The sequence below is a fragment of the Macaca mulatta genome, chromosome 5 (genome assembly GCF_049350105.2).
Source record: "Macaca mulatta isolate MMU2019108-1 chromosome 5, T2T-MMU8v2.0, whole genome shotgun sequence".
NCBI classification, from domain to species: Eukaryota; Metazoa; Chordata; class Mammalia; order Primates; family Cercopithecidae; genus Macaca; species Macaca mulatta.
This window is the reverse complement of record NC_133410.1, coordinates 163,059,558-163,087,421: the sequence shown is the minus strand read 5'-3', so window position 1 is coordinate 163,087,421 and position 27,864 is coordinate 163,059,558. Positions and strand designations below refer to the sequence as shown.

The 27,864-nt window shown below is 41.0% G+C and overlaps 1 protein-coding gene and 1 pseudogene across 1 annotated transcript in view; one reads left to right on the top strand and one right to left on the bottom strand.

Annotated features, from left to right (window-relative positions):
- LOC100428681 (methylosome protein WDR77-like) overlaps positions 1-130 on the bottom strand; it is a 32,883-nt pseudogene extending 32,753 nt beyond the window's left edge.
- A 781-nt stretch (positions 131-911) lies between these two features.
- Positions 912-27,864, top strand: part of DCHS2 (dachsous cadherin-related 2) — a 266,804-nt gene continuing 239,851 nt past the window's right edge. The window contains exon 1 of the mRNA XM_015139368.3: positions 912-3,174. Coding sequence (XP_014994854.3) covers positions 1,138-3,174 — 2,037 coding nt within the window. The 5' untranslated portion in view covers positions 912-1,137. The remainder of the gene's footprint in view (positions 3,175-27,864) is intronic.

Below are 27,864 nucleotides of genomic sequence, written 5' to 3'. Positions count from 1 at the left end.
GACTAGAGGCTCACACGTCGCTGAGTAGTAGCGCGGCATAATAAAGTGTGGTTTGCACCATGTGTGCCACAGATTTCTCGGGTTTTCTGGAAGGTTTTTCCAAGTTCCGCCTTCTCCCCTTTGCAGCCATCCTGGCCCCAGCTGTGCATCGGCCTTTGACTCCATCTGTCCTTCCGCTGCGGACGGGAGTCCCTCTCGCCAAATGGAGAACACAAGTTTGGCACCCCAAAGTGACGATAACCCCTACCTTCTCGGCTGAGCGCGAGCCAAGCGTCAGGCCTGCTGAGGGACGGTCAAGGGGGTTGAGGGGGAGGCCGCGGAGAGGCCGCTCCCCTAACCTCCCCGCACCCATCATCACTCGGCAAGCTAAGCCCAGGCAGACGCCCCGCCTGCACGTCCCCCACCCGCCCCGCGGGGCACGTCTCCCAGTGCTTTTGCATTTGCTCCTCTTCCACCCTGCTGCAGAGCGCGGCTCGCAGGTTGGAGTTTGCCCGAGTGTGCGCCGCGTCACACGGCGGGGAGGGGAGGGAGGCGGAGGAGGCCGGGTCGGTGCCGGAGTCGCGCGGTCCCTGGCGCCAGGAGACGCTGCGGGGAACAGCGCCCCGCCCCCGGAGCAGCGGACAGGGCCGCAGCCCTCCTTTCCCCCCTCTCTCCCTCCCTCCTCCCCAGCGCCCTAACTCCCAGCCTCCCCGCCCTTACTCCACCCCCTACTCCGGCCCGATCCCCATCCTCTCCTTGTGTGTGCGCGCTTCAAATTATCTCCTCCTTTTTGGCAAAAGAAATAATGCACCTGACTTTACCAGGGGGAACAACCAGCCGAGTAGAACAAGGAACAGATGTAAAAGGAATAAAAGGAGAGAGAAAAAGAGATGAGACTCGTTTAAGGAAATCCAGGGGCAGAAGAGGTGGCTGCCGCGGCAGAGGCAGCTAGAGCTTCCCTGTCTGCGTGAGCTGCAGGCAGAGGACGCTTTCACCAGTTGCAGATGTAACCTCGGGAATTCCTGGGTCCGTCGGTTTGTTTGCCAAACAAAGTCTTTTCTTCTCCGGCTCAGACACTGAAGAGGCTCCTGGATTTTTCTGCGATCCCGCCACAAGCTGGCAGTTACTCGACAGCCTTCCCAAGGAGCTGGCGGAGAAATGAGTCCTTGTGGGCGGAAGATGGGCGAGGGGCGTCAGCAGCGGGGGGCTCCCGTCGGGAAGCGCCTTCAGTTCCCCGGGAGGAGAGATACACCCCGTGGGCGGTCAGGCAGCAGCAGCGCCAGGACGCAGCGCTCCCTGCTCTGGCTCTTGGTGCACGTGTGGCTGTGGGCGGCCTCGGGCTCATCTGCCCAGTTGTTCAACCTCACCCTTTCCGTAGATGAGGGGCTACCCCCTGACACGCTGGTCGGTGACATCCGCGCCGGGCTGCCGGCCGCGCAGCAGCAGGAGGGGAGCGGCTTCTTTCTGTCAGAGGACTCGGATGACTCCCCGCTGCTGGACGACTTCCACGTGCACCCGGACACCGGCATCATCCGCACCGCGCGGCGCCTGGACCGCGAGCGGCGGGACCACTACAGCTTCGTGGCCGCCACGCTGCTGGGCGCTGTGGTGCAGGTGGAGATTCGCGTCAACGACGTGAATGACCACTCGCCCCGCTTTCCGTTCGATTCCCTGCAACTCGACGTCTCCGAGCTCAGCCCGCCAGGGACCGCCTTCCGCCTGCCAGGTGCCCATGACCCCGACGCCGGACTGTTCAGCACTCAGGGCTACACCCTGGTGCAACCGTCCGACCCGCCCAAGGATCCCGCAGGCCCGTTCTTCGAGTTGCGCTACGGGACTCCGGGGCCACTACCGTCACCGTTTTTGCCGGGCTCCTCGTCGCCCCTGGAGCCTCTAGACCTGGTGCTGCTGCGGCGCTTGGACCGAGAGGAGGCTGCGGCGCACCGGCTGCAGATCGAGGCATGGGACGGCGGCCGCCCGCGGCGCACCGGCCGCCTGAGCGTGGAGCTGCGCGTGCTGGATGAGAACGACAACCCACCGGTCTTTGAGCAGGACGAGTACCGCGCAGCGGTGCGCGAGGACGCCCAGCTGGGCGCCGAGGTCTGCCGCGTGCGCGCCACCGACCGCGACCTGGGGCCCAATGGCTTCGTGCGCTACAGCATCCGCGCCCGGCAAGTGCCCGGGGCGGGTAGCGGGGGCGGAGCACTGGGCGACGCGGCCTACTTCGCCGTGGAGGAGCTGAGTGGCGTGGTGCGATTGCGGAGACCTCTGGACCGCGAGGCTCAGGCCTGGCACCAGCTGGTGGTGGAGGCCCGCGATGGAGGTGTCGAGCCTGAGGTTGCCACAGTGCGCGTGTCCATCGCCGTGCTGGACGTGAACGACAACCGGCCAGCAATTCACGTGCTCTTTCTCACAGAGGGAGGCCTCGCCTGTGTCTCTGAAGGCGCCCGACCGGGCGACTACGTGGCTCGCGTCTCGGTGTCTGATGCGGACCGTGACTGGGAGAAAGAAGATGAGGCCACCGGGGAGCTTAGTGTGGGTCTTGGAGACCGGAGCATCTTGCTGTCCTTGGAAGGCGGAGAGGGAACCTTCGCGTTGCGGCCCGGCGGCCCCCCAGGGGTATTTTTCCTTTGCGTCGAGGGGCCCCTGGACAGAGAGAGCCGGGATCTGTATGAGTTACTACTGGTGGCCACGGACGCGGGGTCCCCGCCGCTGAGCACGGAGGAAACGCTGCTGCTCCGGGTCGCTGACCTCAATGACCAACCACCTCTCTTCAGCCAACAGCATTACAAGGCCTCAGTGTCCGAGGCCGCGGCCCCCGGCACTGCAGTCATGTGGGTCAGCGCCTCCGATGCTGACGAGGCAGGCACTGAGCACGCCTGGCTGCGCTACACGCTAGTCCAACTCTCAGCTCCCTGCAATCCAGAGGCTCTGCCCGCCGCAGAGTGTGGACCATCTTTCGCCATTGATCCCGAAAGCGGTGTGATCAGCACTATCCGGACTCTAGACCGAGAGGTCCAGGAGGCGGTGGAGCTGAGAGTGGTGGCCCGGGACCTCGGAGAGCCCCCGCTCTCTGCCACCTGCCTGGTGAGCATCACCGTGGATGATGTGAATGATAATGAACCCATCTTCTGGAGGCAGGTGTACAATGCCACCATTGCAGAGCATGCCCCAGTTGGACACTGTTTTCTGCAGGTGAGTTCATCAGGCCTGTGGGCCAATCTGAAGGCTTGGGAAGGCATGGAGAGGGTTGTGAGTTGGCCTAGGAAATTGTGATGTGGAGGAAAATATTCCGGCTCTCAAATACAAGACTGGCTGTAGTTCCGTCTCTATAGTGAGATGAATGATGCCCTCTAGTCACCTAACTTTTTTTGCCAGGGTCTTGGCTACATGATCTCTAAGGTCCTTTCAATTTAACTTGACTTTTAGATCTTGATTTATCTTATTGAAGCCTGATTTCTTTCATGCTGGATGTGTGCACCTAAATAGGTTGAGGAGGAACCACCCATTCTAAATCAGACCTCTTCCAATTGGCAATGTCTCACATCATATCATATAAATATATGTATATATGTATACACACACACACACACACACACATATATATATATATTTTTTCAGACTAAGTCTCACTCTGTTGCCTAGGCTGGAGTGAGGTGGTTCAATCTCAGCTCACTGCAACCTCCTTTTCCCAGGCTCAAGGAATTCTCCTGCCTGCCACCATGCCTGGCTAATTTTTGTATTTTTGTTAATAGAGATGGGGTTTCACCATGTTTGCCAGGTTGGTCTCCAACCCCTGACCTCAGGTGATCCACCCCCCTCAGCCTCCCAAAGTGCTGGGATTACAGGGGTGAGCCACCACACCCAGCAATGTCTCATATATATATAATTTAACAGCTTTATGAGGCAACCTAGGGAATAAGGTAGCTCTCATAAGTGAATTTTTCAAATGACCAAGTGTATGTCTGTATACACAGACACTGTTTTGAGTTACCATTTCCAGAGACTTCTTACATGTTTTCCTACCTTCCTTCGAAGCTTACAAAAGTTGGAGGAAGACTGAAGTCATCTTTATTAGTTAACATCAGGTGTGAGCTGAGCTCCTTCCATGATGCTTTCAGGACTCTGAAGGGCAGCGGGGCTCAATTATCCTTTATAAAATGGAGCACCGTACACTGCTTTTTGATTTGGGTGTGTTGCCTTTTACGGTTTTCCTGATCTCTCCTTCACTAGCAGAATGGCATGTTTTGCCCCTTTCCAGGCCATTCCTTTTTTTTTGCTTCCAATTTCCTATTTGTTTATTTCTTTTTTTCTTTTTTTTTTTTTTTTTTTTTTTTTTTTGAGACGGAGTCTCGCTGTGTCTCCCAGGCTGGATTGCAGTGGCGTGATCTCGGCTCACTGCAAGCTCCGCCTCCCGGGTTCACGCCATTCTCCCGCCTCAGCCTCCCGAGTAGCTGAGACTACAGGCGCCCGCCACCACGCCCGGCTAGTTTTTTGTATTTTTAGTAGAGACGGGGTTTCACCATGTTAGCCAGGATAGTCTCGATCTCCTGACCTCGTGATCCACCCGCCTCGGCCTCCCAAAGTGCTGGGATTACAGGCTTGAGCCACCGCGCCCGGCCCCTATTTGTTTATTTCTTATTTTATTTTTTTGAGACAAGCTCTCGCTTTGTGGCCCAAAATGGAGTACAGTGGCCCAATCATGGCTCATTGCAGCCTGGACCTCACAGGGTAAATTGATTCTCCCACCTCAGTCTCCCAAGTAGCTGCGAGCACAGGCATGCACCAACATGGCTGGCTAATTTTTAAATAATTTGTAGGGATGAGGTCTAGCCATGTTCCCCAGGCTGGTCTCGAACTCCCGGGCTCAAGTTGTACTACCACCTCAGCCTCCCACAGTGCTGGGATTACAGGCATAAGCCACCATGCCTGGCCAATTTCCTATTTCTTATTTGATGGGAGATAATCAAATTTCCAAGATTGATTTATTTACTCTGAAATAACTTGAGTAAATAAATGTAGCCTGAAGAGCTTACCAGGGAATGAAACTCTAAAGCTTTATTTTGCTCTCACCCTGAGTTGTTTTAAGATGTTTGCTGCTTACTTTCTGGTTCTCAGTTAGGGAGTTCAGGTTTTAGCTTTGCAAATTATGTCTCAAATAATAACCTTCAGATAAGTGAGGTGCTACTGCAAAGTAAAAATGGGTTTCATGACTGCTTCCACCATTTTAATCTTTTGGGTATATGGGTGATAATAATCTCCATCCCTTTCTTTACAGTGATTGACAGCTCTGAGTTGCTAGATTATTAAAAAGTGGCTTGATATGAATTAATGCTTGCTGACAAAACAGACAAATCCACAAATATTAGTGACTAACATTATCAAAGTATATTTCTCTCTCAAGCAGAGTCTGATGTGATGCAACTTGGCTGTTTCTCCTCCGTGTGAGACAGCCAGGCCTGGGAGTGACTTACACGAATTCCACCAATGTCACATTAGCCAGGGCTCAGCCATGCAGCCTCAGATATACTGCACAGGAGGCAGAGAAATGTAGAGGAGCCGGGTATGCCAGTGCCCACTGATAGTTTCTTCCATGGATTTCTAAAAATGAAAGTCATAATAGGTGCCAGGTTGGACTAGATGACTTCTAAGATTCCTTCCACCTAGAACTCCCTGAAGATCTTGGTATGAGTAGTACAACTTGGCTCCATTGGAAGGAAAATAAGCAGGATGGATTCATTATGACTGTTTTGATTAAAGCCTGTCTTTAGAGTTGTTTCTATCATCGTGAGATGATTCTTCTATGAGGTGTGAGTTTATCCCATTGTTATGACTGCCTATGTGGCAGATCCATTATGGTGAGCTGAGCTTGGCTTACATGTAGGACTGCACCTCCAACAATTGCAACAAACCTTTCCAGGTTGCCAAGTATTGCTGGAGACAGCATTAAATTGTGCTGACTGGAATTTCTGGAAATTCCAGCCATCTAGCCCCTCAAGATTTGCAAAGGCTTCTTAGTCACTGGGTTCTCTGGTGGCCTCTCCAAGGCAGCTATATGAACTTCCTGTGTTCCATACGCCTGTAGCTGACTTACCCCCTTAATTTCCATAAGAGATTCAAAGAAGCGTCTTCCTTCTTTCTACTCTCTCAATCTTTCTTTATACCACTTTGCAAAAACCAGCTCCTCCATCTTGCCTTTGAATCTCATAACCCCTCCTGTGTTCCAGGGTTTTGTTAATGACATCACATACATTCCTTATAACTGTACCTTCTTTCTGTTGCTATCTAGAAGTTTTTCTCCTTTACAGCTTATATCTGCTCAAGTTGCCTTTGTCAAAAATAAACAAAAACAAAATGAAATACAGGAAAAACAAAATCTTTCCTAGATTTCCTGTAAGATAATACCATGTCATCTGATAAAAACAAACCCTTAAACTTCAAGTTGTCTTAGTGGTTACTCCACATCCCCAGTGTTTGGGGTCCTTCCACTCTAGTTGCTGCTCCTGCTGGCACCATGGTGCTGGCCACTCTCCCCTCTCCGAGTGCTGGCTGAACTCTTATATTCTTATGCCCAGAGGAGACCTTTTCAAAGACTTTAAGCATGAGGCAGAACTGAGGGAATTAATGCAGTGGACAAGAACCATTCTGAGATAGATAACCTCTAGCTACAAAAGGTTTTTACAACATTGTACGTACTCATCTGAACTTCCTAATAACTCAGTCCCTGTCTGTCTTAGGTGGACAGCCTCTTCTTAACAATCCACCCCTCAGGAGTTCCTTTCAATCTCTTGCTGCCTTCTCGATCAAGGCAGAGAGGGAATTCCACTCTGCAGACACCCAGAGGTTTTCCTTCAGTTCTCATGTTTGGTCTGAAAGATTCCATTTTCGCTCAGATAATTGTCAAAAAGATTAACTTCAACCTCTAGACAAGATCTCCATCGTCCACCCTACACTAAGTCTGATGTTAGCTGCATTCACAGCTTTTATCTTATAACCAGATCTTAGTCTGTACTAAGTATAACTCCAGCATTGAGACCTGAATTACATGTGATACCATGAAGAGTATTCTTTCATACTCCCTCAAATACAAGTACTATATTTATTCATTAATTCATTTATTTATCTAAACAACAATATTCATTGAATTCAATAACATTGATTGAGTTCAACAATATCCAACCAACAAATACTTACTGAGTATCTATTACATGCCAGGAACTGTTCTTGGTGCTGGGGACAGCAACGAGCAAAACAGGCAAGGTGCTTGCTAGCAGAGCTTATAGTGCTGTGTGCTCCATCTCCTTCCCTTCTCTGTCAGTCCTTGTGCATGAATGACATGTGCCTGGCTCCCACTTGCTGATCACCCCTTCTCCATGTGTTCTGACCTTCCCCCATCACTGTACTAAATTCTGCCTCTCAAGAGGCGTGTATCTATGTTTCTTTCAAATCCAGTGGGCTTTTCTTAGTCATAACCTCCCTCATGCTCTCTGAAGCATTTTGGACTGCTGACCACTTCCTCTTTCTTGCATGCATCTTTTTCACTGCCCATTATCTCCTTACATTCTGCCTCTCTCCTGACAATTCCTCTTTTTCTTTTTTTCTCTTGTGCCACCCCACACTCATTGTGGTAGAGGCATTCCCAAAGACTCTCTCTTCCCCTCACTCCTTGCCTTTCTATAATCTCTTCCTGTATATTTCCAGCCGTTCATTAAAAAAAAGTTCATAACACCACATGGATGTAAGGATTGGAGATAACTAGTATTTCATGGTAGAAAGTGGTATGTAGAGCTTTATAGGTGGGAAAGTTTTCTTTATTCAGTAGATCAGGGATTCTCTGTTATATATATTTTTATTTACAACCTGTCATGGATGCATTCCACTGTAGCTGAACATTTTGTGTGTATGTAGGAATGTGTAATGCATTTCTGGGTATGACCTTCTCCAAAAGAGAACCACTTAGGATGGACTTCAGAAAGTTGTGATCAGTAAGATTTTCCTTCTTTGAGGATTGAACTCTTACAATAAATTGATTTCACTAACAACTAAACTCCAGATGTCTATCAATGGTCCCTTCACCTTTTAAACTATAAATTACAAGTGATCAACTGTGGAAGTGATTTATATTTTCATAGCCCGTTAGGGAAATTATGCTAAATCATTTTTACAAATGCCAGGTTATTTGGATCTTACTGAATTAAAATCTTCATTTAATCGAAATACGTGCTTTGTAGTGAATGTAGATCAGGTAAATATAATCGTAAATATGAATTAATTGAAAATCTATGTAATCCATGGGGATAGGAGGAATTGGAATAATCACGGTGTGTCTGGTTCTTGTAGTGAAGTAATGGGAAGCCGTTTTGGAGACATGGGAGATGTCAGTGTTTGAGCAAAGAGTTTGGTCTTTATTATTATGGAAATACATGGGAGATATGGGAGGTTTGTGAATAGAGCTTGACATGTGAAAAGTAACATTTTAGGAGGAGTCATCTTAAATTAGTAGAAAAACTAGAAAGAAGCAAGGAGGGAAATCAGGTAGGAAAGTTCAGAGTCTGTTGTAATAACACATATTCAGCTATGTGGGCCTGAATTAGGGGAATGGTAGTGAAGCGTAAGAGGAAGGATGGCCTTAGAGGCATCACAAAGGAATAACTGGTGCAACTTGTATAGATGTGAGTAAGAAAGTGGTGGAAGGAGTAAAAAATGGCACCATGTTTTCCATCTGGATTAGTGGGAAAAATAGGAAAAACTGGAGCTGAGAGTTTTGGGGGAAACATGCTGGCTTTCTTGAGTTTTTAATTTGAGTGTGAATTAATGGCCAGTAGTCTAGGAAAATACATCTTGAAGGCTATTTAGAGCTTCAGAACTGCTAACAGGAGAGAGTGTAAGGTTGGAGACATAAACTTGTAAGTTACTCATGTGGGGGTGATACTTAAAGCTGTGAAAGTGACAGTGAGGCTAATGAGAGAAGAGTTAATGGCTAAGGACGCTGGCTGGGACGAGGGTCTTGCGACTCATATGATGTTGGGGGGAAGGTCTCTGTGATGATAATGCTATATGCTTGTATTCCTGAGCCTCAAGGACTACAACCCAGAGAGATGGTTGGCATCTTACTCCATTTTCTGAGCTCCTCAGCACAGCTTCTGAGATATTCAGCCTCCCATGCCACAGTCCCAGGCATTAAGGCACTCATTATTTGGATCTGACTGTTTCTCTCCCCTCTTCTTCCTGTTTCCTATGGACCATCTGGTCAGTCCCCATGTGCAGTGAGGACATTGGCAGCCTGTTTTAGTCATTGTTGTCCCCATTGTATCTCTTGTCATCCAGGCAATTTGGTCTCACGTTTCTTCAGTTGACCCGGTTTTGATGTCCTTATTGTTACTTCCTCTCTAGGAACTCTATCCTACAGTCATCCCCTGTAATCTGGAATCATTTAGAACAACCCCACCTCTTATGTCTCAATTCAGTCTCTGATCACAGCTTGCCAGCCTTTCCGCTTTCTCAGCCTTTGATTTGGTTTGCATTTATTTTTTGATCTAGATTTTTTCTAGACCCCTTGCTCTTTCTTTTCTCTTCTTGTATATCACCCCCCTCCTTGCTTTAGTTCCTTCTCTGTTCAGTTGTAATTCTATGCACCAAACTAACCCTTCCTCTCTCATACTTGCATACATATCACTAACAGTAGATCTCTCCAACTATATCTCCCCCTGCCCCGCACACTCTCTGAAACGCTCAGACCACAGGGGACCGTTGGAGTAATTCCAAGTGATAATAGAGTCTACTTAGAGTAGAATTTAAGTATGGTATTTTGGTATCAGCCAGGCCCTCAACTCTGTTGAGTAATTTTGTTGTATTCCTCTCAGCATCTCTCCCACAACCTCGTTTGCTTTAAGCATCATAGACTGCTGCCTTTACTCTTTACAGGTAACTATGCTTCCTATTCAGTATAGGCTAGTAGTTGAAAACTTGCTAGTGTTTTTGCCTGCCACCATAAGGCTTTTTTGTAAATGCACCATCCAATCCCAAGGGACTAGGTGATTCTTCTTTGTCCAAATCAAATCACCCATTCATATTCTCCCATCCATCTATCCATCCATCCAACAATCCCCTCTCCCATCTTCTTTGACATGAATTCTCAATCACTCAATTTCTCCTTTATCTTTTACCTCTACCTCTATATTTACATCTTCTCTTAGCATATAATGTGACTCTCTCATAGTTTGTGATATTTAAAAACTAAGTATGTGAGGGTCTTTTTTGCTCCCTTCTTTCCTCAATGTCCTGTAGGAGTTGATATCTGCTACCGGTTGGCCCATTTTTTTCCCCAGGCCTTTCCTACTCAAAGAAGAGTTCTGGAAACCTGTGCTGCTATCTTTTTCAATGTCCGATGTCTCTTGATGATGGACTCAGTATTCTGTTTTAGTTCTTGAGGAAAAGTGGCCTTCTTTCTCATCTGTTAGTGTCAAGAAGTTGTGAAAAAAATTTAGCTGCTAAAGTGTAAGAAATGACATATGGAATTTATTTTTGCGCATTTCTTAATGTTATACACTGTAATTGATGGAAGCCGTTAACGAATATGTTTCATATGAGAAGAAATGGTTGAATCAATCAAAATAGTATATTCCATTGAACAGGCAAAAGTGTCTTAGTCTTGATTATTGTTTAAATCATCTTGCTACTCTTACTTTTTACTGGATGGTTTTTGGGCATACTAATCCTACCATGTCTGTGCAGTAAGGCATTATGTCTTCCTTTCTCAATAATTCTGTTTTGAATTTCCTTTTAAACAGCCCAGGCTGTTACCTCCATTTCAGGCTTTATCACTTTCTCATAAACATGCAGATCTCAGAGTCCACTGATGAAGTGTGTGAAAGCTCTTTGGTGGAGAAGATAGGAGAGGTTTGCTCGTTCTCATTATTTCCAGGTGTCCTTCATTTGAACAGAAGAAGAGTAATCCCATGAATAAAAGCTTGCACTGCAGAGTGAAACAGACCCGAGTTTAAATTTTAGCTCTGCTACTTAATAGCTTAACCTCAAGTAAGTTCCTAAACCTTTGTAAGTCTCAATTTTGTCATGCATAAAATAGGGATGATAATGGGATTCACCTGGTAGGGTTATTGTGGTGATTAAGTGAGATGATGCATATCCAGGACACAGAGCACTGCCTGGCACATGGTAAACTCCCAGGAAAGTTTACCATTATGTGTAATTTCACTTAAGTGTGATTACACTATGGAGCTAAGAGGGAGTGAGAAGAAGAAATGTCAGGCTGGGCATGGTGGTTCTTGCCTGTAATCCCAGCACTTTGGGAGGCTGAGGTGGATGGATAGCTTGAGCCCGGGAGTTTGAGACCACCCTGGGCAACAGAGCAAAACCTCTACAAATAATACAAAAATTAGCCAGGTGTGGTGATGTGCACCTGTAGTCCCAGCTACTTGGGAGGCTGAGATGGGAGGATCAGTTGAGCCTAGGAGGTCAAGGCTGCAGTGAGCCATGATTGCACCACTGCACCCCAGCCTGGGTGATGGGGCCAAGACTCTGTCTCCAATAAAATAAAATAAAATAATAAAATAAAATAAAAGTCAGTTCTTTCTTTTAAAATTTCCTATGGCTAGTCAAGTTAAATGGCTAAAGATATGATCTCAATAGATACTCTAGGAAAACCATTGTTCTAATTAATATTGAATGAATGAATCAGGGCTTCCATCCCAAATTCAGTCAGCTTCCTGCATTGGACAGCTAAACAGGATCCTTGTGAGCCTTGAGGATACTTTGGCCTTGTGGGCTTAAAGACTAGGACAGCCTGAGTAGCCTATTATCTGGCACTCTCCACAGTTCATCCCTGGTCATGCTTGCCTGTCCCATGGATTTCATTACCCTGGGTGCTTCTCTGGCCTCCCAAAGTATAGGATATTTCCTAAGAAAGGGGCGCAGTTAGTCTTTCAGCTGTAATTTCCTGAGATATAAATGATTCAAGTGAAAGAGAAAGATATTAACTTCCTAGTATTATGACTGACTTGTGTCTTCTTCATTTTTTTAAAAATTGATTATCCTGTGAGCTTCTTCTTCCTATTTGGAGGTTGAAGTGGGGTGGAGATAAAAAGGAGATGCTTTGAGTTTCCCTTTAATTTGAGTAAAGAGGGGCAGTATCATTAGCGGTGTCCTTCAACAAACATTTATTAATATATACTACTTTGAGCATGGAGCTAATTATAAAGTCAAGTCATTGAATGATTTCAAATAATTTTATTTATTGTACAAAATTTACGAACAAAAAGGGACATCAGTTAAAAATTTTTTGTATATCACTTTTAAGAAAGCTGAACAACATAAATATTTCCTTAAAAGTTCTTTTGCATATTAAAGGAAACATTATTAAAATAATTGTTAACATATTATTATAATTAGAATATTAGGTCAGGCAGTGGCTCATGCCTGTAATCTCAGCACTTTGGGAGGCCTATGTCAGGGAGTGCTGGAGGCCAGGAGTTTGAGGTCAGCCTGGGCTACATAGCAAAACCCTATCTCTATTTCAAGAAAATAAATTTTAAAAAGAATATTAATGTAAAACTTTTTTCAGTTGAATTGATTTGTATTGTGTGTGTACTAGATATATTGATAGTCCTTCATGCAATCAAGTAAATTGTTTATGCATGCTTTATAAAAATTAAAGTCTTTGTTTTCTATTTTAAATGATTATAATAATTTGTAATTATTGAATACTTGCTTTGATGACACTGTTGATTTATTTCATACTAAATTCTCAGATTAGAAAATGCCATCCCCTTCATGCTTTTGAAAAATGTATTATGGCAAAAGGCAGGGAAGATCTGTAGTAGAACTTCACTTTCATGAGAATAGCTAAGAAGAAAGAACAAAATAGAACTTGGCAATTTTAGATTGGCTTCATTACTGATGACAGTTAATCTAAAAATTCTGTTCAATACGACAAACCATCCTCCAACTTTCAAAGCTCTTTTGTTCAGATTATTCTGAAATTTCCTTTGTTCTTCATTTCAATTAACTGTGTAGAATTAGCAGTTGTTATGAATATGATTTCAAGAGATTAAATATTATTTTTAGCCTTACCGTATATGGCCTTAAATACGATTTGATTTTTAACAATTGTTTAGTTAGAAACTCCTCATGTTGCATGTTCATCTTTATTTCTACATTTGGAAACACAAAGGAAGTTAATGTTTATTTAGAGATTGACTTGTCTGGTCCTAAGAATATCCACCATACAAGAACCAAATTATGAGGTAAAGAGCAACCTAAGCTTATGCACTGTTTACTCTTCTTTGAAGTATAGATTATTTTAAGTATGAACGGTTAAAAAGAATACAAAGGCTGTTCTGTTACATTGTGTATAAACAAGAACACAATATTTCGGTGCTGGCAGATATATTTCCTGTACTCATCTTACAAGAATTTTTATATGGCATTTTTCTTGTGTAGAATCTAATTGTCATGCTTATGTCTGTTTCACTCCCACTGCCTCTATCAGCATCCAGCATAAAGAAGAGGGGTGACAGGGATGCCAATTTATAAATTAATGTTTGATGGTATTAGAGGTAATTTGCTTGCTGGCATTAAACATATAGATTCTACATATATCACAGCATACTCTTAATACCACAAAATGAATTTAATAAGTTTACCTTGAGTCTTGAATCTTAGTAGATTTTAAAAGAAAGATAATTTTTTTGGAACAAAGTAGTATTCAGATTTGCCATTTATATAGAGGAGTACAACTGTGCTCTAATCTAAATTCATAATATCTTAAGGCTACTTTATCATTATTTCTCTAAATGTGTTTTAACATCTGAAGTACAGTTACATTTGTCTGTTACTTGTGAAGAAAACTTTTTTCTAAATGAGAGAGCTTATTCCATGTCCAAATAGGAATCTTTTCTAGAGAGTGCTTTATTCTTTATTTTAAAATATTTTTTTCTGCTCTATTCTTTCTTTTCTCTCTTTCTGAGATTCCAAATATACATATGTTAGACTTTTAGATCTGAGGCCTTGAGGCTCTGTTCATTTTTCTTTTCAATAATTTTCTTTTCTATTCTTCAGATCAGATAGCTTGTATTATTTTCAAATTCACTGTCATGTTCTTCACCACCATCCTGCTGTTAAGCCCTTCTAAAACTTTTTTAACTGATAATGTTTTTCACTTATACAATTTTCATTTTATTCTGTCTTATAGTTTCTGTTTCTTTGCTGATATTATCTATCTTTTCATTCATTACAAGAGTGTCTTCCTTTACCTCATATAACTATAATAGCTGCTTTAAAGTTATCTGTGAATTCTAGCATTGGTGTCATCTGCGTTTGTCTTCTTTAATTGTTTTTTGTCTTGTAAATGTATCATATTTCTCTAGTTATTCAGATATTGAATACTTTTTCATTGTATTCTGGACATTGTGTGTGTTACGTTGTGGAGACTGTAGATTCTTCTGAGTGTTACGTTCTTCTGAATGATGTTGATATTTTTGTTTTAGCAGGTAATCAACTTGATTGGACTCAAACTGCAAATTCTGAATCTTAGGCGCCTGTGTAAATCCCATTTCAGTTCCGTTTTTTCTTAACTGGGCTGTTTTCAGTCCATATCCCATGGATGCAGAGCTCAGAGGTCAGTCAGAAATTTGGGCATAGTTTATGTACAGATTTTCGAGCTTGCCTGGATTTCCCCTAAGATTTCCCTCTTTCTCTCTAATGGCTATGGTTGCCTGGAACCCTATCCTAAGGTTCTTGTGTCCAGAAAGACTCTGTGTTTCTAGTGACTCTGGCCACCCTGCATGGTGCCTTGACTGCTACCCACCCTCAGGTTCACAGCCTAAATAAATAATCCTCAAAAAATGGGAAACCCACTCTGTATAGGTCCATTCTTCCATGTTGGACCCCTTGTAAAAATCTGAGTGCTTTTACTCATCCCTAAAGGTTCAGGTATTTTTGTTTCTGTTTTATTTAAAGTTTATAGTTGTTACATATAGGAGGGTAGGTTTCAGTAGGCATATACTCAGTCATACCAGAAGCAGAACTCCTGGTTTATTCTTGCATTTCAATTTCTATTAATTTCAATGATATTCAGATGATTAAAACTTAATAGTAAGAGTCCTTTGAAAATAAAGCCTGTAGAATTGTACTCTCGTTGTATAATATATTACATTGTTCTTGAGTGATAGCTATTGTGTACAGCTGCAAAGGTTTACTAGGTCATTGTGTTTTGGATTAACTAGTGTTACTAGTAGTAAACGTTAGCAGTTTAAAATTATTTAAGTATTTTTAAGCCTCACCTAGTGTGAACAAATAATTTCCTGTATTTATGATTATAGAATTTTAATTGAATAATTGTGATAATCCTTCATGGAAAAGTAGAAATATACGGAAATCAACTCCATGAATTAGCTGATAGTATTTTCCACCTTATTTGGGGTTGACTAGGACGTGTAGGAAAAGTCATTTACTGTGACCCATTTGAGGAACATCAGTCCTTAGTAAGCCCTGACCACATGGTAAGAATCACCTAAGATTGTTAAAAATTGTAAAGACTAAGTTTTGAATGCCAAATGCCACAATTATCTCTCACCGAGTACAATGTTCTCTTATCATGTATCAGATAGAAACTGACATTTCCTTTGATAATTGCTTTCTTTCCAAATAATCTATAACACAGATCTGATTATGTTACTCATGCTTAACACCTTCCATGGCTTTGTACTGCTTGTAAGATCAAGTTCACATCTGATCCATTCTGCCTGCCTCTCTATCCTTGTTTCAAGGGACTCTTCCCCAGTCCTCTGTACTTCAAAAAGGCACCATGCTTTTTCTCAGCTCAGGCCTTTGGGCTATGTTACAGTCTGAATGTTTGTATGTCTCCAAAATTCATACGTTGAAGTCCTAATCCTCAATGTGATCCTTTTGGGAGGTGGGGCCTTTGGGAGATAATTAGATTTAGATGAAGTTATGAGGGTTGCATCTACATGATGGGATTAGTGTCCTTATAAGAGAAAGAGAGAGGAGTTAGATATCTTTCCACCATGTGAGGCTACATCAAGAGGTCACCTGTCTACAAACCAGGAGGAGGGCCCTCACCAGAACCCAACAGTGCTGGCACTTTGAGTTTGGACTTTCAGCCTCCAGAACCATGAGAAATAAACTTCTGTTGTTTAAGTGTTTAAGCCACCCAGCCTACAGTATTTTGTTATGGCAGCCTGAGCTGAGTAAGACACTCTAGTTCTTCCCTTTGCATTGAATATGCTATCCTTGTCCTCTCTGCCTTGAGTCTCCCCTTCCTCTAGCTAACTTTTACTTGTTACTTAAAAATATCACATCCTTAGAAAGCTTTCCTTGACCACCTAAGCTCCCCACTTGCCCACTGTTAGTTAAGTTCCCATCTTATAAACACCTAAAGATAACATGCATTATGCAATATTAAAGATAGTATCTCTTATCATGTATCAGATAGAACCTGACATTTCCTGATATCGCGTAATGTGTATTATGTTCTGCAGCATTCTTCTCACAGGTAACCACTTAGTATCTGCTTCTCTGCTCATTATAAGCCTCATGAGATGATGGCAGAGGCTTTACCCATCTTGCCTACTGCTGGGTGCTTAGTAAAATGCTTGGCACATAATAAAAGTAAAATTTGTTCAGTGATAAAATGAAATGCCCTGCAGGGTAGCCACGTAAATGAGTGTTGATTGCTTGAAGAACTGGGCACATTCTGCAGGGTAACAGTGAAGTCTGTCTATAATCTTTCATGCTCTTATGGCTTTCTGAAAAGCAGTGCTGTCATTGAAATGTCTGCCATAAACCTTATAAAACAGTAAGACAATACCCTTTTTGTGTTGTAATTTAGTATCACAGATCTTTTCATTTCATTTAAAAACATGATCTTTGCCTGTACCTCTTTTTACTGTCAGAATATGAAGCTATGAATTTTGCATATTAGCAGAAATATTACCAGAGTGATTTTGTTTCTTAAATGTCTCAAGTTAATAATCTGCTCTTTAGTCTTTTAACCTTGAGTTTCCAAGTCTCCACTTGTAAGAAATGGCTTTTTAAAAAGCATATATATTTCTCATTGTTATGCAAAATTTTGGGTAGCAGATTTGAGAACACAACAATACTTTAACTTTTTAGTTTATTCTATTCTCTAGTTTGAAAAATAAACCAGTTGAACACTTAAAAAAAAATTATGGTAGATCTACTTCCTCTTGTTTTTGGAGAAATGCCAATATTGTGAGGTACTTTCCCAATCCTTTTAAGTAGAATATGAGTTGATTTATTAATAGTTATGTGCTCAGTGAGATACAGCAAGAGGAGAGAACAGATAGGCTTAAGTCTCTCTGGCTCTGTGTTTCATAAGCTGTGTGTATTGAACCTCATTTGATTCATCTAGAAAATGGAATAACGTGTACTTTGAAGGGTTATTTTGAGAATTGAAGATAATGTATTTAAAGCACTAGCACATGTAAGCACTTAAGAAGTTTCAGCTATTTCTTACAAGTGGAGGCATGGAAAGTCCACCAGACGTTGTTAGGACTGGCTCTTACTGGACTGGGTGAGATTTCTGGGTGAAGCAATGTGGGAAATATTTACTACACAATGGTAAATAGCATGTGAGTCCTCTGTCTGCTAGGTTAATTTTCTTGATTTACTTTGACTAACTAGGACTTACTTGCTTTTGTCTTAACAAATAATGGGACTGGACATGGTCATAAATAATACATCCTAATCCTGAGAAAAACTAATTTAAGATATGGCTGTACTAAATGCCAAAAAAAAAAAGTGTGACTAATTTATTCCTTTAAGATTTCAGCCCTTTAAGCTTATGAATTAAATGACTCTACCCTTGAAACTTTATATTGTTCTCCAAGGGTTAATTTATAGCCTTGATGGGAAGAACTCTATAGGGTACTTTTTTGATACTTTAATTGGCTAATAAATTTTAAGATCCAGAGCCACTCTGAAATATTAAACCTTCAGTTTAAGTTACAGTTTTGCCCCTTTCTGATTTTGTTGGGTTTGATTTATTAAATTTAGAGTAAACATATAAGTTTACAGAAGGAGTTCAGTACATTTGTTTCTTTGATATGTATAAAAAAAACAAAAACCACTTATTATATTCCTTTGCTGAAAATTAATTAATGTGGAAATTAGGATAAGGTAATAGTAATTTTAAAAAGTAGTAATACTTTAATTTTATTATAATTAATTATCAGAAATAATATAAATTATAACTTATTGCTTTTAGATTCATTGTCCTACTGATTTGTAACTTAGGAAAAGCTAAAAAATACAGTAATAATATAAAAACGAATTCATTCCTTAGTGAATGTTTTTCCTACAGAAGAAAACATGCTTATAATAATAGCTTGTAATCAACATTTATGGAGCACTTCCTATGTGGCCAGGCTGTATTCTAAGAGATCTGGATTAATTAACTTATTTCATTCCCACAACACCCTGCATGGAAGGTATTGTTATTATCCTTATTTCATGGATAAGAAAAGTTGGGAGTAGCATGGTTAAGTGTCCTGTCCAAAATTCTCCAGCTAGTAAGTGGCCAAGAGGCTTGGCCTGGAGTCAGGGAGCCTGAGGGTCAGGTTCCCTGGAAACAGCTGCTGAGGTGAAGATGGAGGTAGTTTATTGGTGTGTGCTCTAGGGAACAACACCTGGAAAGCAGTGAGGGCAGCAGGGACGGGCATAGAGGAAGGTGAACCATGATGCAAACACAGCAAGACCTCAGCCTCTCTCGTAGAGAGCTCTGGGATGGAGGCACCCTTCAGATCTGTGCTCAGCTGAGTTGGGGGCTGCCCCTGAGGAAGGGGCATAGCCTTGCGTGGGGCAGCTCCCTTTGGCTTGGGGCATTTTTCTGGGGGACACTACACTGCCTGATGGAGGAACAAGTACCTGGGTTTGAAAGGGGATTCTGGGCAGGGCACTGGGCCATTCACTGCAGCCCACCTGTGACTGTGACCTTATTTAGAAATAGGAACTTTGTTGATGTAAGTTAACGCTCTCAAAATGAGATCACACTGAATTTAGAGTGGACCCTAATTCCAGTTATTGATGTCATAAGACAAGGGAAAGGGAAGTTTGAGACAGAGGAAAAGGCCATGTGAAGATGGAGGCAGAGACTGGCGTTACACTGTCATAAAGCAAGAAATGCCAGGAGTCACCAAAAGCTGAAAAAGGCAAGGCAGGATTGTTCCTCAGAGCCCTTGGAGGGAGCATGGCCCTGCTGATACCTACTTAGCTTTAATATCAGCTCAGATTTCAGATTTCAGTGCTCAAGAACTGTGAGATAATGAATTTCTGTTGTCTCAAGCTAGCTAGTTTGTGGTACTTTATTTTGGCAGCCTAAGGAAATGAATACAGCGCCTCTTGGGCTTCCTGGGTCCACTTGCTTCCTAAATGTTTGTTTATCCCATCCGGGAACTGCTCCTCCAGGATTCTGGACTCTGGTTGGTTTCTTTTTCTGGGGAAACTTACAAGAAGATCAGTGGGAGGAGCCATATCTCTCTGCTGCAGATGGTTTTGGGACTGCAGCTGATACTCATCATCTTCCTCTTTTCCTGCCCATTCTAGAATCCCCTCAGGCTTGACTAGCACCCCTCTCATCATGGTGGTGACTCAGATCTTCATCCCGGAGGGATCAAACACCTGAATACCATAACGCTTCTCGGGCTGTATCCACTACATTTGTCCATTTACTATCAAAATTGGGCAAGGCAATACCAAAAAATATTTCCGTATGTCACCTGGTTGTCAAATGAATTCTCCCTTGTCTGCATTGTATAATATTAGCTCTCCCTTCCTCTTAATGACCAGAGTCCATTATTCCTGACAGCATAGTAACTTCTTTTCTTGCAGCTGGTCACTTGGCACAAGAAGACCGAATGACCAACCAGATAGCAGCTGCTGCTTAGTTTAATGGAATGATCACTGTGTCCCATAGGGAAGTGCTCCCCAACTCTGGGAATCGGAATGTCTAGATGCCCTGAGCCCAGAGTTGTGGTGGTGGCCAAGGGTTTTCACATAGAGTTGGAGTGGTCAGTAGAACCAGCTATGCTGAAGGGATGCTTTGAAGTAATCCTAGCCTGAGGATTTCTGGAGCAGTGGCTGAAGAGATGATAGAGCCCACCTGATTGGCTTTCCTCATTTCTGTAGGCTCAGGGAGGTGCTGTAGCTTATCCAGGGTCATACAGCTGAGCAGCAGCTGAACTGGGCCGCGGACACTCCCATCCTGGTGAGGCACTGTGCTGCTTCCCCTCACTTCACATGGATTAATTTTACTTAATAATGAAAATGAGTTGGCTGGTACTTAAAATATACATTTCTGTTGAATGATTTTCAAATTTGGTTTCTAACTGAAATGTTATTCCAATGAAGGCAATTGAGAGATTTTATTCTCTATGTGTGATGTGATGTGTGTGTGTGTGTGAATGTGTGTGTGTGGGTGTTTGTGTGTGTGTGTATTGTGGGCAGGGTGGGGTCATCTCTGAAACCTACATATTTAATATGGGTTTTCATATCCGAGGCAGTTTTACAAAGTCTTTATGCTTCCGTCAGTGCTAGCGGTTCATTAAAAAATTGCTATTATAAAATGAACTTAATTGTAGACACTTTGGTGAGAGAGTGAGTCTTTCTCTTGCTGCTAGTCTTAATGAACAATTTCCTAGAAATGTTGTGTATGCCAAAAGTTTAGGGGAAAAATGAGGACTTTCTAATACGTTGACAGAAAGGTAGTGTTCTTTAAAAATGGCTCAAAAATATCCCACAACATTTAATTTAATTTAATTTAATTGCTACCTGCTAGCTGAGATTACAGTGGATAGATATACTGACAGTTGTCTCGGTTGTCTTTAAGAATATGACAGAGCTCATTTCTATGATGCTTTTATTATTATGAGATTTAAAAAGAAACAATTGGAACCAAGATTACTTTCATACTGTTCTGTAGTCACAAATGTTAGACTTGGAAGAGATCTCAGTACAGAAAATTACAATCATTGTCAAGGGGATAAAGTAGAGAAGGGAAAACAGCCTTTTAAAACTGTGGATTATTTACATATGTGTGACACTGTTGACAACCAGCCAGAGAGCTGCTTTGTGGTTTCATGTCCTGAAGCTTTGCTGTCATGTTAATTAATAACTTCTTGCAATCCAAACCACCTTTTTTTGCCCAGAGCTGTACTTTAAATAGCAAGTTGTTTTTGTTAGAGACTAACAGGACATAAGGCATACAATATTTGTAGTAGTGTAGTAGAATCCTTAATGCCGTTACTGTTGAAGTAAGAACATGATTTTTCAATCTGAAAGCTCTAGCAGTGTTCAAATCACCAACCTAACTATGCATCACCTTTAAAATCTGGACTGTGAGCATTACTGTTCTCTGCTTCTGCTTGCATATTTTTTCCATACTTTTTGTGAAGATTGGGCACAGATTTGCATGAACAATTACTCTTCCAGGGGAAAGTTCAATCTCACACTCTAAAACATTCTCTAAAGTTTAGAGAATGGAAAAGACACAAAACAAATGCTCTGCATGTGACCATAATGCAACTTTAGTTTTGAGGATGGCAGAGATGTTTGCTGTCTGAGACAGATGTCCTCTTAGGATTGTGCATATGTGTCTCGGGAGGGACAAGGGATATTAAATTTAACCCTGGATTTATTAACTGAAAAGTAAAAATCATCTGTGACTGAGGATAGCCAGTTAAGGTACTACAATAAACCATATCTAACTCAGTTAGAAACAGAACTCTTGTTATAGCTGACCTTGAAAATAAAGGGAAGCATGGTTTGATCAAAAGTGGGAAGCCTTTCACACCAGTTACCCTCATGCTGTGATATGAAAAGGGCATTATCAGGAACATATTTTTAAACCATAATTTATTTCAGACCTGTGCTGCAGTAAATAACACACATGAACCTTAACAGATGCAAATAATAGGGAGTAATCTTTGTATGAGTAATTTTACACATTGTGTAGATTGTGGAATCATTCTGAAACAAAAACTGGGCTGTCAGAGACATTGTGAAGTTGAAACATTTTTAATGTGTGATTTTAAGCAAGTCAGTTTGTCCTGAATCCACATGGCAATGGTTATAAAATCTAACCAGCACACAAAGAAATAAAGGATGTGAAATTCTGGGCCAATTAATAGAAACCATTTGTAGGCTTCTTCTCTTCATCCACTGTGAAGGGCTGGAAGAAGGTAAGTTTTGATGTTAGATTGCTTTTATAGTGCAACTGCAGAAATCCAGTGATCCAGTAGATCCTTGTTCAGGTTCCTTCTCTTGAATTCCAAATGTGGTTGCCCAAATCCAGCTATGTGAAGCTCTAGCTATACTTTAATAATTGTTAGTTAACTCTGACCAAGTATTACAATGGAAAAGTATGGTAGTAGGTGGTAAAATCTTTTTCAGAATCCTTAGTGTTGCTTTACGAATTCTTTTTTTTGGGGGGGGAAGATGCTTTGACGAACATAAATTTATGATAAACCTAATCTAACTACAGGTATTAAACTTTAAGGACTTCTCCAATAATAATTTTCTTGGGATACGTAGCTTATGAGATGAGTGACATATGTACAGCAGCATTAAAACTTTGTACTCTAAGTATATATTGGTTAAAAATTGTGTATAAACCATTGAAGTCTAAAAACTTCATGTAAGGTAATACTCATGTAAGGAATTATCTGACAGATCTTATTTAATAATAGCCACAGCTGTTTGACCTTTTTTTTTTTTTTTTTTTTTTTGAGACAGGGTCTTGCTTTGTCACCCAGGCTGAAGTACAGTGGTGCAATCATGGCTCGCTGCAGCCTAGAACTCCTAGGCTCAAGTGATCCTCCTGTCTCAGCCACCTGAGTAGCTGGGACTACAGGCAAGTGCCACAACACCTGGCTAATTATTTTATTTCATTTTTGTACAGACAAGGTCTTGCTTTCTTGCCCATGCTAGCCTCAGACTCCTCAATTGAGGCTCAATTGATCTTCCCAGCTCAGTCTACCAAAGTGCTGTAATTACAGGAATGAGCCTAGCTAAAAATTGTTGAATATTAAGAGATCCCTTCCTTTCTCTCTCTTCTCTCTCTCCATCTTTCCCTTTCTTGCTTCTTTCATTCTCTTTCACAATCACTAATTCATTGTCATTCACTCATTCATTCAACTATTTATTCATCACCCACTATGTCTCAGGCCCTGTTGTAGAAAGTTGATGATACAAGATGGTAGTCAACAACTTTTAGGAGTTGTTTTCTTGTGGGAGAAGACAGACAGAAAATAAAAATAATAAAATAGAAGACTGTAAAAAGTGCTGTAAAGAATAAAAAAAGCAGGATGGACTCCAGAATGGCTGGGGGCAAGGTGATGTGCTCTTATTGAGAGTAGGAAGGAAAGGTTTGTGTAAGAGGATGATGTTACAGTTGAGAACTGAATGATAAGGAGGCAGCTGTGCTAACACTACCTGGGAGAATGACATCGAAGGTGAAAAGGACCAGTAAGTACAAAGGCACTGAGACAAGTAGGAGCTTGCTATGGTTAAGGGACAGAAGGAAGACCAGTGCTGTTGGAGCTTTGTGATCAAAGGGGAGAACAGGTGAGGGCCAGGTCATGTAAGGTGTCACAGACTGTGGTAAGAGATTTGGATTTGTTCCAATCAAATTGGAGGGTATTGAGAGTTTAAGCAAGAGAATGATTTGAAACTTACACATATGTATTAAGGAGAGGTTGATTCTCATTCACTACATCACAGAATATCCAATTAATGAGAATACAGTGGAGAAATTCCTTTCAGGTCTTAATATTGGGAAAATCTGAATTTTGAAACAACATAATTCTCCATTTGATATGACCTCTAGGAAGTTCAAAGCTAATTTGCATCTTTCCTCCAGTAATTATAGACTATTGTACACTGTTGTATTGAATACACTTTTTAAAATTTTAAATTTAATGTCATAAATTTTGGACATTTATGATATCCAAAAGTAAAAAAAAAAATTAGAAATTTGTATATTGGGAAGATTTGTTTGCACTCCTGTGTCTACCCAGCTCACCAGTCATCCTTGACCCCAACCTTTTCTCTTAGTTTCTTATGTCTTTCCAGTGTTTCTTTGTGCATATACAAGCAGGTATATATATGTGTGTGTGTGCTATTTTTCAGCTTTATAGAGGCATAATTCTCAAATAAAAATTATATATATTTAAGATGTACAATTTGATGTTTTGATATATATGTAAGCTGTGAAATGATCATCACAATTAGGCTAATTAACATATTCATCACTTTACATAGTTACCATTTCCTTCCTTCTTCACTCCCTCTCCCTTCCTCCCTTCTATCTCTTCTTCCACCAAACTCTAAGTGCCTTCACAATAGCATGATCCATATTTTAGTAGTCCTCAGAAACCAATGCCTGGTACATAGTAGGCAATAAATATTTGGTATTTTAATGAATAGTTTATAATATGTTACTACTATGCTTAGGAAAGCTAACAAATAGAGCCAAGCTGGTATTCAAAGAAGGAATCAGTGAATAAATTTAATATATTAGTTAATGAATATAGGAGTTCTATTTTAAGAGAAACCATTGTATCAATAGCAATAAAAAAATATTATCATCATGAAATGGACTACTCTTGTCTTATTTAACTAGATGCTAGTTTAACATAAATTAACATGATATTCCATCAAAACATGACTTTAGAGCAAATGAAATTCTATACTGTATGGCAGATGAGAATTTTAATGAGCACATTCATAAAGAAAAGTGTCCAGGGAATAATTAGAAGCTTAACATAGAGAAATGGTCAGGCAAAAGACTGATTCTGAGGAGAAAATTCTGCATTGGGGACCTTTAGATGATATGAGTGCTCCAAGAAAATCCTGGAAAAAATTCTAAAAGAAAATGCTTAAACTTTTCTATGTGTAATCATATATGATTATACCTTATGCATTCAGTAATACTGCTGCACATTTTGTACTTGATTATTTTATGATTTGTATCTAGATGAGCTGAAAAAACATTCTAAACCATTCAAAATGTGATATTACTGCTCATGAAACATGTATGTGCAATAAAACTCTCTAGTCATTGGGTAAGAATGTCTGACTGGAGAACTGCCCACATTTAATAATCCTTTGTATATGAAACAACTAATCAGAGAAAACTGTGGACACCAAATAGCAAGCTGATGAGGTTTTGCTTTTAGGGTAATGGTGGTCAGGCATTAAAACCAACTACCTAGTCAGACTCATTTAAATGTGTACCTGCCAGATTTTACACATCACAATGACTAAATGTGCATGTATCTTCAAAACTGTTTCATGCTTATTCAATAATCTTGGCATGAACATATGACAGAATGATTTCATTGGACTACAGGGATTATGATATTGAATATCATTCTGCAAACATTTATAAAGCATGTAAGATATACCTTGCCTTAAGTCTGCTTTATAAAAATACCCTTATTTTATGAAGAGATTATTTTCTTTATAAATGATTTCTTCAAAATTGCCTTTAGGTATAATTTTCATCATGCATTCAAATTATAATTCAACCTACAAATATCTATTTTCATTCTACTTTTTCCAGAAACATGTAAATATATTAAGTATTATACTTGGTCATAATATACCTCTTTGTTCTTGGTAAAATTACAAACATTGTTTAAACTTTTGACATTTCTGCAAATTCCTTACAATAATTGGCTAATGCTTCTTTTGAATATTTTCATTATTTTAGTAATTTTAATTGATAGGTTCCCATATTTAAATTATTACTGTGTCTGTAGAGTATATATTTAGAGTTAAAGCCATTTAAAATATAGTATAAAACAATCAGAAGAAATATAACCTGCTAATAAGAAATATAACCTGGTATCATTTCGCGCCTGGCAATCCTTGCTTACTCGTACAAGACTGATGTTAAATATGCAACTTAGTAGTAAGAACTCTATCCAAAGTATAGGACAATTCGACAGCCATCACATATATTGTATATTAAGCTTATAAATTATTTTCTATTCTATACTAATATGCTCCATAAACATATAAATGGATTTGATATCTTTGCACACATTTTGACTTTTTTCTATTTAAAAAATGTATATCAGATTAGTTAGAATGATCTCTGGATGTAATTGGAGCTGTCTCTTACTGCGGATTTTCCTCAGATTATTCTTTAATCAAGAATCTTATGTAACCTTCATAGATGCTGCACTAAATACTGTACCAGATTCTGGCAAAGTTTTTGTGTATAATACTTAATACCTGTGAATATGGGAAAGACAGCTCTCTTGGAACTTTGTTGACCAAGTATTACTTATATGCCAGTAAGGGAAGCTAAAGTAGAACAGGAATTAGAGTAAAATCTGACTAAATCTTAGGCTTCCTTTTGTATAAGAAGTATAACATACCCTACCTATATTTCTTGAACTAAAACATAAAGTCTTGTCTCTGTTTCCTAAAACCTAGCTTTAACAACAATTGTCTTACTTGATTAATAAACATATTGAATATAAACTGTTTGGTTTTTTAAGTTGACAAAAAATAGTTCAGCTTTTAGAGCTATCATTCTAATCTACCTAACATGAAATGCACTTGGCATTCGACTAGTTCAGTTTTCCCATAGGTCCTACAAGTCTTGCTGGGTATGCCAAGAATGCAAGGTCCTGACCACTCTTTACCTGGATTATTTATCAGGGTTGCATTTTCAGCAAGCAGTCTCGAGGGATGAAGTAATGTCTCCATTCAGGCTGAAGAGCTGGCTTCTTTACCGCTTGCTATAAAGTGATGGGTTCTTTAGGCTCAGTGTTTCTGCTCTATCTGTGTGCAGGCATCGTCTGGCCATCTACCTTGCCCTTAAAACTTCTTGGGTAATCGATATGAATATGCTGATATGCGGCTACTGCTCTTGCTGTGAGTAATGAAGTCTTTCAACTCTGATCCAGGAGTCTTGTGTCTTCTCTCAGCCTCTAAACCGGGTAATTGGAAGAATCACCTTGTTTCTCTCAGCCCAGGGATCACAATTTTGTCCTACTTGTTCTCTGATGTCTGAGAGGAGCTAGTTCCTATATTTTGTCCAGTTTTCAAGTTGTTTATGACAAAAGGGTAAGTCCAGTCCCAGTTATATCGGCATGCTGGGAAGTAGAAATCTGAAACTTAATTAAATTAAATATTTTTGGGTTTAGAGTTATCTGTTAAAATTCATCATCTTTTCCTTATCAACAACAACAAAAAATATACAGCTTTTAAAGCCTCTGACAACGCAGCTTTAATATCTGAAGCTTAATGGATCTTTTGTTTCTAATGTATTTTTCCTTTCGTCTTTTTTCTTCGTATTCCTGGTTGCCTTTGACTGTATATGGATATTGTATTTGAAAAGCTGTTTGTAATAATACTTTGAGGCCCAGCATGATGAGGCATCCAGGCTCTAAGCCCCCAACGATATCAGTCCTTGTGTAGTGTCCTTTATTGAGGGTGAACTGGACTTAGTAACTAGCTTCTGACTAATAGTAAATGGTGTAAGTAATGGTATGTCACTTTTTTGTTTGTTTGGTTGGTTGGTTTTTGTTTTGTTTTGAAATGGAGTCTTGCTCTGTCACCCAGGCTGGAGTGCAGTGGCACGGTCTGGACTCACTGCAACCTCCGCCTCCCAGGTTCAAGCAATTCTGCCAACCTCTGCGTCCTGAGTAACTGGGATTACAGTGGCACACCACCACGGTCAACTAATTTTTGCATTTTTAGTAGAGACGGGGTTTCACGATGTTGGCCAGGCTGGTCTTGAGCTCCTGACCTCAGGTAACCCACCTACCTCGGTCTCCTAAAGTGCTGGGATTACAGACATGAGCCACTGCACCC